The 14,935-nt window shown below is 46.5% G+C and overlaps 1 protein-coding gene across 1 annotated transcript in view; it reads left to right on the plus strand.

Moving 5' to 3' along the window:
* The window catches only part of LOC8032978 (flavin-containing monooxygenase 5), a 77,254-nt gene extending 72,399 nt beyond the window's left edge, over positions 1-4,855 (plus strand). Inside the window, exon 5 of the mRNA XM_029982792.4 lies at positions 4,379-4,855. Coding sequence (XP_029838652.2) covers positions 4,379-4,822 — 444 coding nt within the window. The 3' untranslated portion in view covers positions 4,823-4,855. The remainder of the gene's footprint in view (positions 1-4,378) is intronic.
* The last annotated feature ends 10,080 nt before the right edge of the window (positions 4,856-14,935 follow it).

Genomic DNA, 14,935 nt, shown 5'->3' on the forward strand with positions numbered 1-14,935 from the left:
CTTCAAAATGTTATATCATGAATACTTTTTCTTTTGTCTCAGTACCTTAAAGTGGGGTAGCGTACATTTCGTCGAACGCCGTTTCATCGAACGCCGTTTCATCGAATGAACGGACATTTCATCGAACGCCGTTGCATCGAATCGCAAAGAGCTGTTTCATCAAATTTCTTTGTTATGGCTCTGTACTGAGTTTCGGGGCATAACAGTGCTTTATAGATGTTTCACTTTGCATTTGTTAAGACTAAGGTAGTCACTTGTGAAATTGATTTGAAGGTGGTGTCAAACTACTAAAAATAATAACAATTGGTATCAAAAGAAATAAAAAGAATTGGGTATGCGACTTACTGAAAAGTTTTACTCATGTACATTACTGAAACCACGACACTGCAAATAAAGGACAGACACTTGAAACACTTTTCATTGTCTGTGCTTTCTGTTTTTAGAGCGCAGCTCTTAGGCGCTGATTCCCGGCGACGTCGTCGGCGTCGCCGTCGCCGCCGTTGTCGGCGTAACCGCAAGTAACCCTCGTAACCCTCGTGAGGGTTACGAGGGTCACGAGGGTTACTCTCACCAGGGTTACCCTCACGAGGGCTATGAGGGTTAGTTACCCTCAAAAGGGTGACCCTCACGAGCGTCACGAGGGTTATGAGAGTTACCCTCACGAGGGTCACGAGAGTTGCCCTCACAAGGGTTACTAGGGTTACCCTCACGAAGGTTACGATGGTTACCAGGTCACGTGACCCCCCCGGGGTCACGTGACCTGGGAATACCCCCGAGTTCACGTGGCCCACCCGCTGACGTCATCACCACTGATGACGTCATCTGTGACGTCATTAATGACGTCACCGGCATCCGCATCGTCATCATCACTGATGACATCAGCAGTGACGTCACTGATGACGTCACCGGCATCCGCATCGTCATCATCACTAATGACGTCATCAGTGACGTCACTGATGACGTTACCGGCATCCGCACCGTCATCGTCATGATCACTGATGACGTCATTAGTGACGTCACTGCATCGTCATGTGACTCCCACAAGGTCACGTGAACCCCCGCCACCCCAGGTCACTTGACCGACCCCCTTAGTACCCTTCCCTCCTCCCCCTCAAGAGCTGCGCTCTAATTCGGCGTTACAGGGAGTTGTAAACGTCTTTCATTTTTGTCTCATTTGTAACTGTTTCATGTGACATGGAGAGGGGTCATTGTTTCATGGAGTCTATCTTCTCGAAGCAGGATATGTTCACGATGGAACTCATCTCGTCACTGCACCCAGTGATATAAAAAGAGAAACAAAAAAGAAAAAAAAGACAAAAGAAAAACAGAGAATTAGATGAAGTTATGTATAAAAATTAAATTCCAAAATATTACAGACTGTAACGTTATTCGATGAAAAGGCGTTCGATGAAACGGCTTCTATGAAACGGAGTTCGAGGAAACGACGTTCGATGAAACGGCATTCGATGAAACGGCGTTTGATGAAATGTCCGGACCCACCATAGGGTGATCATAAAAGCCGGGAATTAAGTTTCACAGCCGGCTTGCTTTTCTAGCCGAGGGAACGAAGGCTTTGAAGGTTCAGCGGTTTTTTTTTGTGGGAGTACGCGACTCGTTAAATTAAGTTGGTGACGAGCGACACAACTATTCTCGGGGTGAAATATTTTTGGGATTTCGAAAACGAAGAGTACACAGCTTTGATCAAACGCTCGGGGTGCGCGAGAGCCGAACGCCTGCCTGTGGAGGCTTCCGCGATATTTGAGAAGGGTGGAAACACTGTGAAGTCGAAATCACGCACGATGACATCGTGAAGTGTATCAACGTCGAAGTGCAGGCCAGCGCACGTTTTAAAAAGCTCTGACGGCACAGGTTGCTTCAATCCACATTTATGTGATGAAACGAAAAGTTCGTCACAGGTCTTATGCCCTTGTTGCACGCGCACACTTAACTGAAGTTACGCTTTGCCACAGTTAGCGCACAATACTTGCGGACAACATTATGCGGCTATGCAGTCAAAGCTATGGGCGCACGTGCGCTGGAGCATCTTGAGCTCCCATCAAAGCAGTACACCTGCATCCTTCACTTATTCTGAAATTACTATTCGAGAGTATAGCGGGGTAACTATGCTGATCAGTAGCAGCAGTTAAACACATTCGCTTCGTTCTTCTGTGCACCAATCATACTTTACTTCGCTCATTGTCATTATATAACGCTGCTACAGCACCCAAATCTAATATGACAAAAGTGTCATATCGGCTGTAAAATTTGACCGGGAACGCCACTTTTTTCCAGCACTTTCTCCTCAATATGCTCCATAACAAGATTGGCAACACTGACAAATACCGGGCTTCCAATCGGACACTTGTTCGCCTGATGGTACGTCTCTCCACGGAAGGCGAAAAAACATTGGTTCAAGCAAGAACGCTAAAGTAAAATTAAACGTGAAGTGACGTGCGTGCTCCCAAGCTTTGATCATCAAGTAGACGCTCGCGTGCGTTATAAATGGCAACATCGTTATGGGGTATCCACACGAAGGAGAAATCCGTCCCTTTCCTCCACGGAGCGCGCATCACGTGACACATACGTCATTTCTTTTTGACGCCTCGCGGCGCCGTTCTCCGTGGCGGAGGAGCGGAGGCTTCGTACTGTCAGCACGAAAGCTCCGCAGATGGGCGGCGGAGCCGAAGACGGAGTTTCCCGGGTTGCTGACGTCACGACATCCGTCCGCGGAGTTCTCCTTCGTGTGGATACCCCTTTAGGAACATTAGTGAAAAGGGAAACTACACCAAAAGAAAACATGCCTTCATTCAGAAGGAGGGTTTGGGTCATTTTAGATAAAGGTCATGCTAATGATTTTTACCGAGAGTTAAACAGTGTTCACCGCGCGATAGTTTTCTTGCGAGGCAGAACAGCAGGGAAAGTTGGCCTTCCTAGATGTATGTGTGATGAGGACAGGCAAATCGAACCAAAGGATTGAAATGGGTGTGTACTGCAAACCATGTGAAACAGATATTTTTTGGATTTTTTGTTCTATCACCCAGTGCAACACAAGAAATCAGTAGCGCGATCGTTTGTACACAGATCAAATACCGTGCCTTTTTTTGGTCACCCTCTTAAAAGAGGGTGACCAAATAAACTTGTCTTTAGCTGTGTTAGAGACGTGTCCTCGACTGTTAATTTTTCTTCTACTTTGAAACTTTCCTCCTTTCCTGCCTCAATCTCGGGCTAAGAACAAAATGGTTAACATCCACCAGCTCGCCTGCGCACTCACTACATTATCAAAAAGCTGGTGTTTCAGCTTGACGAGGCCTTCTCTCTCTGATACACGTTGTTGGGAAAAGAAAAACCGCTGCTTGCACGGTAAACATTCCGAAGAGTCAATTTTGTGCACGTTGCTTCAAAAAGAAAGCACATACAATTACAAATAGCTTTTCTTGTAAAATATTCAACCAGATTACTTCACTTCTCAATAAAAATGAGATTGGTCGTTACTTGAACAAGTAGGTGATAATTTTTAAATTACTTGAGGTTTTCACGAGGAAATATTTTTCTGACGGTTTAAAGACGTATATTTCGTACCAAACAAAATTTGATTCGAATCACCGATTTTTTAAATACCTATCTTCTTAATCATTCAATTCTGGTAAAGCATCATCTGTCGGACGCTCGGTTCGAGGACTCATTGGTAGAAAACTTGAAGAAAGAAAGGGCGCCATTAGAAAGGGGAGCTGAAAATAGTAATTCTTACAAGTAATTTTAGTACTTTCAAAAGTAATCAAATTACTCTCGTGATTTCAGCCTAATCAGTGTACTCAAACAATCATAAAATTACTCCCAAAATAAATTGATTACAAGTAATTTAATTACGTGTAATGTGTACCATATAAGTCTGCGCACAGTCCTGGTATTTTTTCCTGATCATGTCGCTGGAAACCATACGTTTTCTGCACCGAGCATAATTCTGCGTATGTAGCGCGAGCGAGAGTTCCCGCACGCCGCCACCTCATGCTCAGTCCACTCCCTCACAAGCGCTACTTTTTACTTTCCGATAACCGAAGCGTCGCGGCCCCACTCAGCTACATAGAACGACGCGGTAATAGAATGAATAGGAATACGTGGAGTGAGAAAAAAGCTCCAAAGTTCCGTTGCTGCTCCTGAGGATAAAGGTGGAGTTACACTCACGATTGGTACACCAGCAAGTCAGTGAAGCGCTTGACTAACTACAAAGCCGCATTCCATTCGAATAGATTTCAGCTTTACAAGGTTCACCTGCGGGAGTTAAACTGTATTTAAAACGATTGAACGCACGGAACTACTCAGTGGCATGTATCACCTGGCGAAACATCGAAACTCTCACCCCACTTTTAATACTCCACAGGCCCGATGGATGGCGCTGCTGCTCGCCGGCAAGTGCAAGCTTCCTCCGCAGCCCGAAATGCTCCAGGACATCGCACGAAACAGGGAAGATCTGAGACGGCGCTTTGTCAACTCACCCCGCCACACCATCCAGGTGGACTGGCTGAGCTACATGGACGAACTGGCGGACAAGATCGGCGCCAGTCCCAAGATGCTGAAGTACTTCTTTACCGACAACCAGTTGTTCAGGGCCCTGCTGGGGCCTTGTGTGCCGTACCAGTACAGACTCGAAGGGCCTCACCGATGGGCCGGAGCCAAAGACGCCATCTCGGGAGCCCAGAAGAGAATGTTGTATCCGTTGAATAGCAGCTGCACTAGCTTCGAAATGGAGAAACGCTGCTTCTCAAGATTTTATGCAGTTGTGGCCATATTTGCTCTCCTTGTTGCGTTCTTTGTTTACAAGTAGAGCGTCGAAGATGCTCATTATTCGGATTCAGAATGAAGCTCGAGTGTACACAGTCGTTCAAGAATTAAATTATATGAGGCGGGCATCGACAGGCTGTAAAGCTCTTGGTCGTGCATGAAACATTCACCAGAAGAGTATGGCCTCACAGAAGTAATGTTCCTCAATAAAGGTGTTTAAAATGCCTACTCAAGTATTTATTGACAAACTATCTGACTATCCAGTAGCCAAACTAGTCTAGCTGCACACCAGTAATGAGCTCAATCCAATCAATCTACAGAATGTGTTTATACTGCAAACTATATGAAAATCGACTGGGCCCATTGCCAGTTTATCTATTGATTTGGAACAAATCATACGAATATCAATGCTAGAAATATCTCCCATTCTTATTTTATTGGTTACAGCCACCCATGATAAACAGGTAGAGCTGGCCTCAAAATGTCATGATCTTTGGTTTTGTTTACAAAATAATGGTTGTTAGCGCCTCATAAGTTAAACAAAATCTCTAAGGGCACTCGTAGATTTCTCTCGTGTGTTGCGACCTACGTTTATTTTATGTGGCCGTGGGAAAAAAAATCAAACTTAGAGGTGCATTCGTTTAACAAAATAGACGCAGACGGCCATCCAGAAATTACAACGAGCGTTGCGTGAAAAGTAACACCTAATGAAGTGTCCGCCTTAAGAAAAACAGCTGCAGGGCTGCGATCTGGAGAGTTGGCGCTTGAGTGCATAAAATTCTAGCAGCAATAAACTGGCCAATTTAAAATAAAGAGGACGGCTGTTCATTGTTATATGCGACAGTAGCGTCGAGTGACCTTTTTTGCGAGCGCATTTTTACTGCCTCACTGCTCACTTGACTCTTTCTATGTGCAGCAAGGTTTGGTAAAATATTGGTTGTGGGTATGCTTACACAGACTTGAAGTTAGTCTGCCTTCAACAGGCGATTGCTAGCTGCAGATGAGCCATTTAGCCAATGCAGTACAACCGCTAGCGTTGGGACTTTCATGCGCACCACACAGTAGTGACACGCAACCGCACGCCGGTACGATGCTCATCCAGATCGAAACGGGCAGGGCTGTGGATTGAGCTCAGGATCCTGGCTTCTGCAGCGCGAGCTTTCGCCGCATGTGCTCCGAGTTGGTCTGCGCTAGACAACACTGCCGCTGCAAGGTTTCTTTTTTAGACTTTATTAGTTCCTGTAGAAGGATTTATAAAACAGAAATCAAGGCGTCCGATATACAGCAAGGCTTATTCTTTCAGGCTTTACTGTATATCTGACGCTTGGATTTGTTTACAAATCCTGCTGCAGGAACTATTTATTAAACAAAAGAGATATGGGTTGATGAAGTAAAATTGTGCACCCCCTTAATTTTTTTTGACCATTTTGGTAACCCTTGGGAACACAGAACGTTTCGTGCACCTCTTAGTGAGCGTTATACGTTGTAATGCTTGGTTACGAGTAGCTCATGGGTGTCCCGAAGCATTAAATATGCATGACAAAATTACGTGCTCTCGCGTTTATCAGAATGATTGAAACAGTTTCAGACGTATTAAAAAACAATGATGTCGTGAAATCAAGTCTGGAGCTACGCTTGGCCACTTGGGAGCCAGCCGCGTGCCCAGGCCATCGTCCGCTTTCGGAGGCTGACCAGAGTCCTATTTCGTCCCGCTGCTTCCGCTCCAATCAACATTATTAGATTAGCTCAGTTACGGAACTGCTCATAGACGCTGCATGCACGAACAGTACCCCCGCTCACTCACCATGACCCGCCAAGCCTCGCTCGACGCGCCGCCGGACGGCTGCTTTGGTAACTGCAGCGTATTTTATATTCTATGGGAATCGGGCACGGTGAAATCGGGTCCGGATCGCTACGTACGTTTCGAAGCACGGCGTCTAGGTGGCGCTTCATCTCTGCTCTTTGGAACGCAGAGTTATGAAACGAAAATCTAGATGGCGCTTCGAACGACACTTGGCGGATTGAAGTGAGAGGGAGTACCCCCTTCGGCTTGAGTTCCACACCTGAGGTAATCTAGTAACGTTGGCTCCAATTCGTATCCCACTCGTGAGGCTGGGCAAAAACAGGAAGGCTGCGGATTGCACTGTCTGGGCTTTGATTCCCCCAGCGGCGCTTGATTGTTGATTAACAAATCGTTTAATACAATGACTGAAGCAGCGCTTGTAGTTGGGCGTGTCGGTGTGCCAATAACGGGAAGTAGCGCAAATAACCGCCGAATTCAGAAACCTCACTCAAACTACACTCGAACTGAAGGGCCCCTCCACTTCCTCGAGGAAGGCGCGAGGGCCGGCGCTGGCCGATCGCGAGGACGGATCCGCCGTCGCGATTGGCCAGCGCCGGCCCTCGAGCTTTCCTCGAGGAAGTGGAGGGGCCCTTCAGTTCGAGTGTAGTTTGAGTGAGGTTTCTGAATTCGGCGGTAAGTTTCTTATTGTCCCTGTGCTTCTTTGCGATACTTTTATTTGTAATACAACTATTGTCTAATTCATTTTAGTTCTATGATTTCTTACGGCTAAATATAATTAGTTATGACGAATTATTGCTTCGAATCCTTATTTATGTATTGCAGACTGTAAGCTATGAACCCTTCGATGTCTCGCGATGTTTGAGCGTTCACAATCCGCCAAAGGCAGGCAGGCACTGAACAAGTGCCGCAGGTCGATTGTTCAAAATGTGCGCGTTGCAGTTCATCTTCAGCTGCAAGCCGGGTAGATAATAAAAAATCAAGTTCGATTGAAATCGTGATTTGGATCACACAGACTTTACTATGATGATTTAAATCGAACCTTCCCGTCAAAACTAATCTCAATTACATTTGTTTATTTACAACTTGTCTATTATTTGTGTTTAAAAAATGAGAAAAATAAGGGGCAGCTGTTTCCAAAAGCTTTCGCATGTATAAGCTCAAAGTGTATAGATTTTTTGAAGTATTACCCTAATCGAGCTTGCTCATTTGCAAAAAAAAATATAATCAAGCTGCTTATGCTCTAGGATGGCGTAGTTTACATCAATAATGAAAGGTTTTCAATTTAACTGCACCTTACGATGTGATTAACTTGCCAGTCAATTTATGTTCCATGCTGCCGTCAGTGATTGGGCAGATTTAAAAATACACTTTATTAATATAAATATATCTTAGCTAATTTGAAATGAATATCGAAATCAAACCAAAAGGATATTCTTAAAGAAATCACGATTTTAATCCACCCTGGCTGCGCGAGACCCCGGGGGATCGGTGACCCATTTTAGACACTGCTAAATAGGAATGTGGGGGACAGCACCCATTTGCAGCGCAGACGAGAGCAGATTATGTTTATGCAAATTTATGCCAATTTATGGTTTACGCCCATTTCACTGGCAAGCCCCATTACGCAACTGTTGGATTTACGATGCCCTTCGATATTCTTCGGGAGGCTTTGATGTCTTGCAGAGACCCGCTCGCCGTCTTGTGTGGTTATGGATAGATGGTAACAACAAACAATACTTTATCAGTGGCACAGCGCTTAGAAGTGAAGGTAGTGGCGCAAACACACTGCTTCGCCCTAGGATGCACGTCTAGCTATGTGTGGTCGAGAGTCTGGTCAACACGTCGTGCCGTGTCAGATGATCCGGAGTGTCTCAAAGCCTGGTGACGAGCAATGGCTTATGCTGACAAACCTACTGACAGGCGGTCGGTATACTTTGCGAGCAGCATTTTGACGAGGATCGTTTTTATTTTCGCGCATACCTTTAGCAGCGAAACTGTGACGATCCCAGGCCCTGTGTGGAGATGCAATGCGATCCTGATCATTTATACAACTTGCCCTCGAACGTGCCGAAGAAGCCACCGTAGAGATGCTGGGCAAAGATATATTAGCTGCGGCTCACCTTTGAAGTGATGAAAGCCTGAGTCAAGCGCATCGCTGCTGGTTCAGGTACAGTGCGCTGCAATATGAAAGACCCACTGGGAGCGCGTGGCGGACGTGGTGGCTGGCGGGGGCGCTGCGAGCGGTCCGGGCAATTCCATTCGGCCTGGAGGGGAGGACGCTCACTAGGGGCTCGGTACAAACTGATAAGCGCGTTGCGCCTTAGCTGAGCCCCGAGTGAGCGTCCTCCCCTCGAAGCAGAATGGAACTGTCAGGAGCGCTCTCAGCTCCCCCGCCAGCCAGCGCGTCGGCCACGCGCTCCCAGTGGGTCTTTCATATTGCAGCGCACTGTACATGGGGCGCATGAGAAGAAAACAGCTCGACGCATGTGCCTTTTTTCACTTGCCGCGAGTCCCTGATCATCTGATCTGTGAATTGCCAGTCCCCTGCTGAGAAATACACCTAACTCCTGAAGCTTACAAGCTCCCAGCTTTTACCGCGTGTGCCGTATATTCGGGACATTCAGTACACTATTTGATAGAGATTTGTGTTGCTGGCGGAGGCTCCTGCCGTTATTTTGAAGCGTAGAATAAGCACGCACATGCAAGGCCCGCCATATGCAGGCTTTTCTTTGACAGCACTACTGAAAAAAACCATTTGAAATTCAAACTGGTCGACCCGTTTGAATCAAACCTGTCGATCCGTTTGAATGAAACGTGATTATGGGATACGGGGGCCCGTTTGAAACGGTACCCATTCGAAACGGTACCCATTTGAAACGGTATTCATTTGATACGGATGCCCGTTTGAAACAGGTGCCCGTTTGATACAGGTGCCCGTTTGATACGGGTGCCCGTTCGACCTGGCACGTGACCACACGTTTGAACGTGACATTCGGATTCGCTAGCCCTAAATGGGCATCGTCTGGGAGGTTGGTTATTTTAAACTTATTTAAGACGTCCCGAAACTCATAAACGTATTTATAACATGGAGAAAACACGTAGAACAACTGTGCTCGCGTAGGTGCTTGCAAATGGACAGGAAAACAGACACAAAAGATTGTTTTCAATTCTCCTCGAAGTTTATTACCTCTTCTGACGACAAGTACAAACGTGCAAGCGATCTGTGAAATGTGCGAGGCACTTTAAGCTTTTATACAACTGAGACGATTGCAAAGCAAACAAAAAGCGAGGTAATTCTAGACTATACAGCCAGACTTTGGGGACTCCCGGCTGCCGCGTGAATAGGCGCCGCATAATTCTAGGGATAACCTGAAAGAGTACGCGTAGAAGGGCCGCCAACACGTAGGTTGCAGTGCACTTACCATAATAATAACGAACTTGAAAGATGTAATCCGTAATATTTGTCGTCACGGTCTCTTAAGGGAACAGCGGCTGGACATCTGGCTGCTGGACATGCCAGTGCAGTGCAGCTTTTAACGCCGCAACCATCCTTGCCAGTAAGAACAATCCTGATTCACGCGAGGTGCTCTAGTCGATCGCCCCAAAGCCACCGTTACTAGATGAACTCAGTTAGGGAACTTCGCATAGACGCTGTACATTGGAGGGGGTAAGAAACCGTGTCCGTTTTTTTTTTTTTCTGCATCTAGGTGGCGCTGCCGGCGCATTATTGCACGCGTTTTCGTCTGCTACTGCTTCGCGGCTGCTTGCGAGTCCCGACTCCTCCCTAGGTTCAGCATGTTTTTTGGTTAATTTTTGCCCTTTAGCCACTAAAAATTACAATTTGAGCATGAAAAGCGCTACGACCGTTTTGGTACACGCTTTGCATTATTGTAAAATGCTGCTGCCTTAGCTGTGTTGACAGCGGGAAGCGTTTCGAATAACCCAAATTCGTCGGCGCCACAATCCGGTGGCTACAATCAGGGCAAGTTTGTACATACTCTAATAGTAGATGTGCCGATTACTACCGACTGCAGCAGAAACAATTTGAAAGTCGTCTGCTACCGTCAGAAAAAGCGCCACGAACATCCGTAAGCTCAGCAGGGCAGATGCAACGGTCACAAGCGCGCCGTCAATGATGATGATAGCGAGTATTAATGCGGAGCGCCCGCCCTCTAACAAGCGCCACGCAAAGGGACCCCCCTCCGGAGCGGAGTTCCAGAACTGAGTTGGTTCTAATAACGTTGCTCTAAAGGAGTAGTTCTCAGCCACATTTGTTTCGCCGACCCTTTGTGGATCGGCAGAAATAATGGAGGACCCCGTTAGTGGCGAGGGGAAGGAAAAGTGATTGGTTAATTGTGATAGTGATTTAATAAATGGATGTAACTAAAGGATAATGTGAAGTAGACTTCTCTTATTGACGTATATATCCGAAAACTCACCCGAAGATTGGAACGTTTATTCTCAATCTGAAAAAAGACAACGTTTATTGCCGGGAGGCAGGGCTTTGCGGACCCCTAGGATGCCTTCGCGTGCCCCAAAGGGTCCGCGGACCCCCATTTGAGAACCACTGCACAACAGAACACGCGGAAGATTGCGTCACCATTCACAAAAAATGAGTAAAATACCTTCAAATGTCACGCCCAGAACAACTACAGCACCAGCTTGTGGCGGGGTAGTTCAAAAACAATCATGTTTAGGTATTTGGGAGTAATGTTTTTGTATGATTTTGTTTAAGTATCAGTAGCAATCTTTACTAAGCCAAAAAGTGTATTATAGTAAAAAGGTTATCATGCTTTACTTCGGTCTCTCAATGAAAAAGCAAACGTGCAAGGAACAAGTGTACACTAAAACATCGTTGGTAGTCAGCTGTTTGTCCTCTCCTGTTCTTTCTTTCTTCGTGTTTAATTATTCTTGTAAAGTTCAAGCTAATTATATACAAGTAAGTACCAACACCTGCGAGAGTCTACGAAAATAGGGTTCAACACTTTGCTCCCGATTATAATGTCAAGTGCTGCCAGTGCGCCATTAGCTTGCGGTGAAAATGTTTGAGACACTGTTTAGCCGAGTCACATGGGTAAAATAACTCAAATAAGCTGCCGAGCCAACATAGTTTGAGGACTTGGCCCCATCGTTGTAAAGTTAGTAATAATTCATGTACATTTCTTGTAATGCAAAAAACTCTTCCTGCACAACGAATGGGGAAATATTTTTCTTTCTTGAATTTTGTTAAATACCAGTCACAAGCTACGGAACTGATGTCCGATGGAGCAGTAAGATAGGCACTTCTTAAGAGGTGGACATCCTCACAAGGCAGGTCAAGGGAACGACGACGGTTCTGAAAACGAAGATTGAAGGGTCGGACAACATTTGGTTAATGTTCAAAGATACCACAGAACTTAAATTCTCAAACACAAGCGTGGGTTAAATGAATGGGATTCCATAAGACATTGCAAGCACGAACAAGCCATAGGAAATGCCGCGTTTTTTTCAACTGAGATTGTATTGCAATGAGCATATAGGCTTACAGCTTTCGATTTCTGAAAAGCACCGGTTGCTAGACGCAATCCAAGGTAAGGCACCGGATGAAGCATCTTCATGGCAGACGGCCGGACAGACGCGTACACAGAAGCACCATAGTCAAGGCGCGATCGCTCAAGGCAGATGCGCAAACGAAGTAGACAGCTATTATTGGAACGCCGACACTTGTGCGCAAGAAATTTGAGGATATTCATCGCCGCATACAATTTTGCTTTAGCAGCTTGAAGTAAGATACAAAGATAATCTTGCAATATAAATTACTCAAGAGAAACTTACTCTCTGCCCTAGCCGTAATGTTATTTTAATTTAACACGAGGGTGGGATCTAACTAAAGTCTACGCTGCAAGGCAAAAGGGAATATGAGCTGTTTTTTTCTTTTTTTTTTTTGTGAAGATATGTTAAAACAAATTTCATTTGCCCATTTAGTACCTTTATTTTTTGTTAGCTCTAGCAGCCTTTCACAGCTAGACATATTACACGAAACTACGGTCATTTGAATAACATCCACGTAAAGAGGTTACGATGCAGAGAAAGGCATGACCCGACAAGAGTTAACGCTTACTACGAAGGGAGTGTCATTTAGGACACCCCCCCGAGGAGCATTGTTCTCCTGAACAAACCAATCGGAAAGTGCCCTGCTTAGCCGCACACGGACAGAACGTCCACATAATGTTTTATGCAGTGAAGCACCCTGCCTCGCATTCCCTACATAAAACGGTCACGCAGAAATCATGCCTCCAAGTGGTATTTATTGTAAGCTTAGAAGTAAACAAAGACGATTGCAGAATGCTGCCTGTTCAGAAATGCCTCCCGTGCAACAGTCACCAGCCAAACTAAATGGTCGTTTGTTGAGCTTCCAGGTCGGTAGCGAGAGCTGTCGTCCTGTAACTTGAAGGAATTGAAGTGTCTTTTCCAGGATTTAGTAGCGAAATCAGTTCTGCCTGCGTTCATTTGGTAGGGTAATATGCATATTTTCACAGGCCATTCAAATAATTGCGAAGAGTTGCGATTGATTCCTTCGATAAACACCGGATTATCACGCAATGTATCTCAATATGACCTGTGGACGGGTGTAGTATTAGTAGTAGGCAACCTTTAATTGCGCCCAGAAAGACTAAGCGATTGGTCGGAGACCCTTCTAGGAGTCTCCTCCCAATCACCCTTTAGTCGACGGCCAGAATCCCTTGGACTCCAGCGGCGTCCTCGGCCAGTCGGACGACTTGTTCCTGCACCTTAAGGTCGGTGCAGAGAAGAAGGGCTTCCCAGCTCTCTTGGTTGGGGATCTTTTTTAGTAGCGGCTGGGCTTTCCGGTCGAGCCGGCTGCTCTCCCAAACAATGTGGCGAAGAGTTCCTCTTGCACCGCATAGCTGGCAGTCTCCCTTGTAGCGATCCGGATACCATCGGCTTAGCTGGGTGGGACTGGAGTAGGTTCCTGTCTGTAGTCGCCGCCACGCTACCGCTTGTCTTTTGTCCAGCGAAGGATGCGCCGGAGGGTACCGCATCCTTTCGCCGGCGTAATAATCGAGGATGTCCCGGAACGTAACCAGTCTATCGCCCCCCGTCAACGATGCGATAGGGGGGTCCGGCGTTGCTCCGGCCCGGCGAGTGAGACCTCGTGCCGCGTCGTGAGCCTTCTTGTTGCCGGGGAGCGACGAGTGTGCTGGAGTCGAGATCAGCTTCACCTTCGCAGTCTTTTCAGTATCACCCAGTACGCGAAGCGTAACCGGCGAGATCCGTCCCTTGGCGTATTGGCGAATCGTCATCTGTGAATCGCTGACAATGATCTTAGCCTCTTGCAGCTTGAGTGCCAGAGCGATGGCCACTTCCTCGGCTACCTCCGGTTCTGTCGTCCGGACACTGCAGCTCGCAACGACCTTCCCTTGCTTGTCAACCACGGCCGCGGCCATGGCATCCCTGTTGTACCTCGCAGCGTCCGTGTAGTAGACGCCCTCTTCCTTGTCTAGTAGTCTTCGAACTCTCGCCGTTTGTCGCTCCACATGGTGCACGGGGTGCATGTGACGTGGCAGGTTAGGGATGGTAAGCTTGTTTCGGACCCGCCTCGGCACGTCTATTTTCTAGCCCGTTTGTCTTTCGTAGCGGATACCCAGTTTTTCGGCAGTGTGACGCCCGGTCGCGCTTTTCGGGTGCTTACGAATATTAGGAGCCATTCGGAGCTCTACCACTATAAATGGTTGATTGAAGGGTGCAGAGCCTCATCCCACGAACCTGCTCTCGTTCTTTACATGTCCACTTAATTTTCGAAAACGCGGAACACTAGTGAGAGGAGTCCGATACGGCTGCCAAATATGCTCCTAACAGTTTAGCGTGGTTGTGCGACTAAGCCTCAGAGGGAGGAGAGGAGCGTAAAACAGCGGTACTTGCGTTCCCTTTTTTGAAGTCGGCCCCACACGTCTTTTGGAGGGAGGTAGCTTCTGATGAAGGACGGGTAACCGTATTTCGTTGAAACTATCACCGTGACAAACGTTGGGTTTCTGCGAAATATGCCAAGACCCATCTCCTTTATTTCTTGGCGGTGTAACAATCATCGTTCATCAATAGCTTACAGTTTGTTTTGGCGATGTTAGATTAAGTATGATTGCTGAAGCGAAAAATAGGAGTAATAATTTGTTCTACAATGTATGTTGTGGCTTCATCATGTGTTAAAGACCAGAACATGGAAGGTTTCACTTTCAAGTTTAGGAAAAAAATACCCAGTTCGCTTTCTTCAGTTTCTAACGAGGCGTGTGTTTCAGAATGATTTAAACAAGAACCAAACTCTCCAAAACGACTGAAAGGTGGTCTCTTCCTTAAGGA

This window comes from Ixodes scapularis, unplaced genomic scaffold (genome assembly GCF_016920785.2).
Source record: "Ixodes scapularis isolate PalLabHiFi unplaced genomic scaffold, ASM1692078v2 PGA_scaffold3__209_contigs__length_174095766, whole genome shotgun sequence".
NCBI lineage: Eukaryota > Metazoa > Arthropoda > Arachnida > Ixodida > Ixodidae > Ixodes > Ixodes scapularis.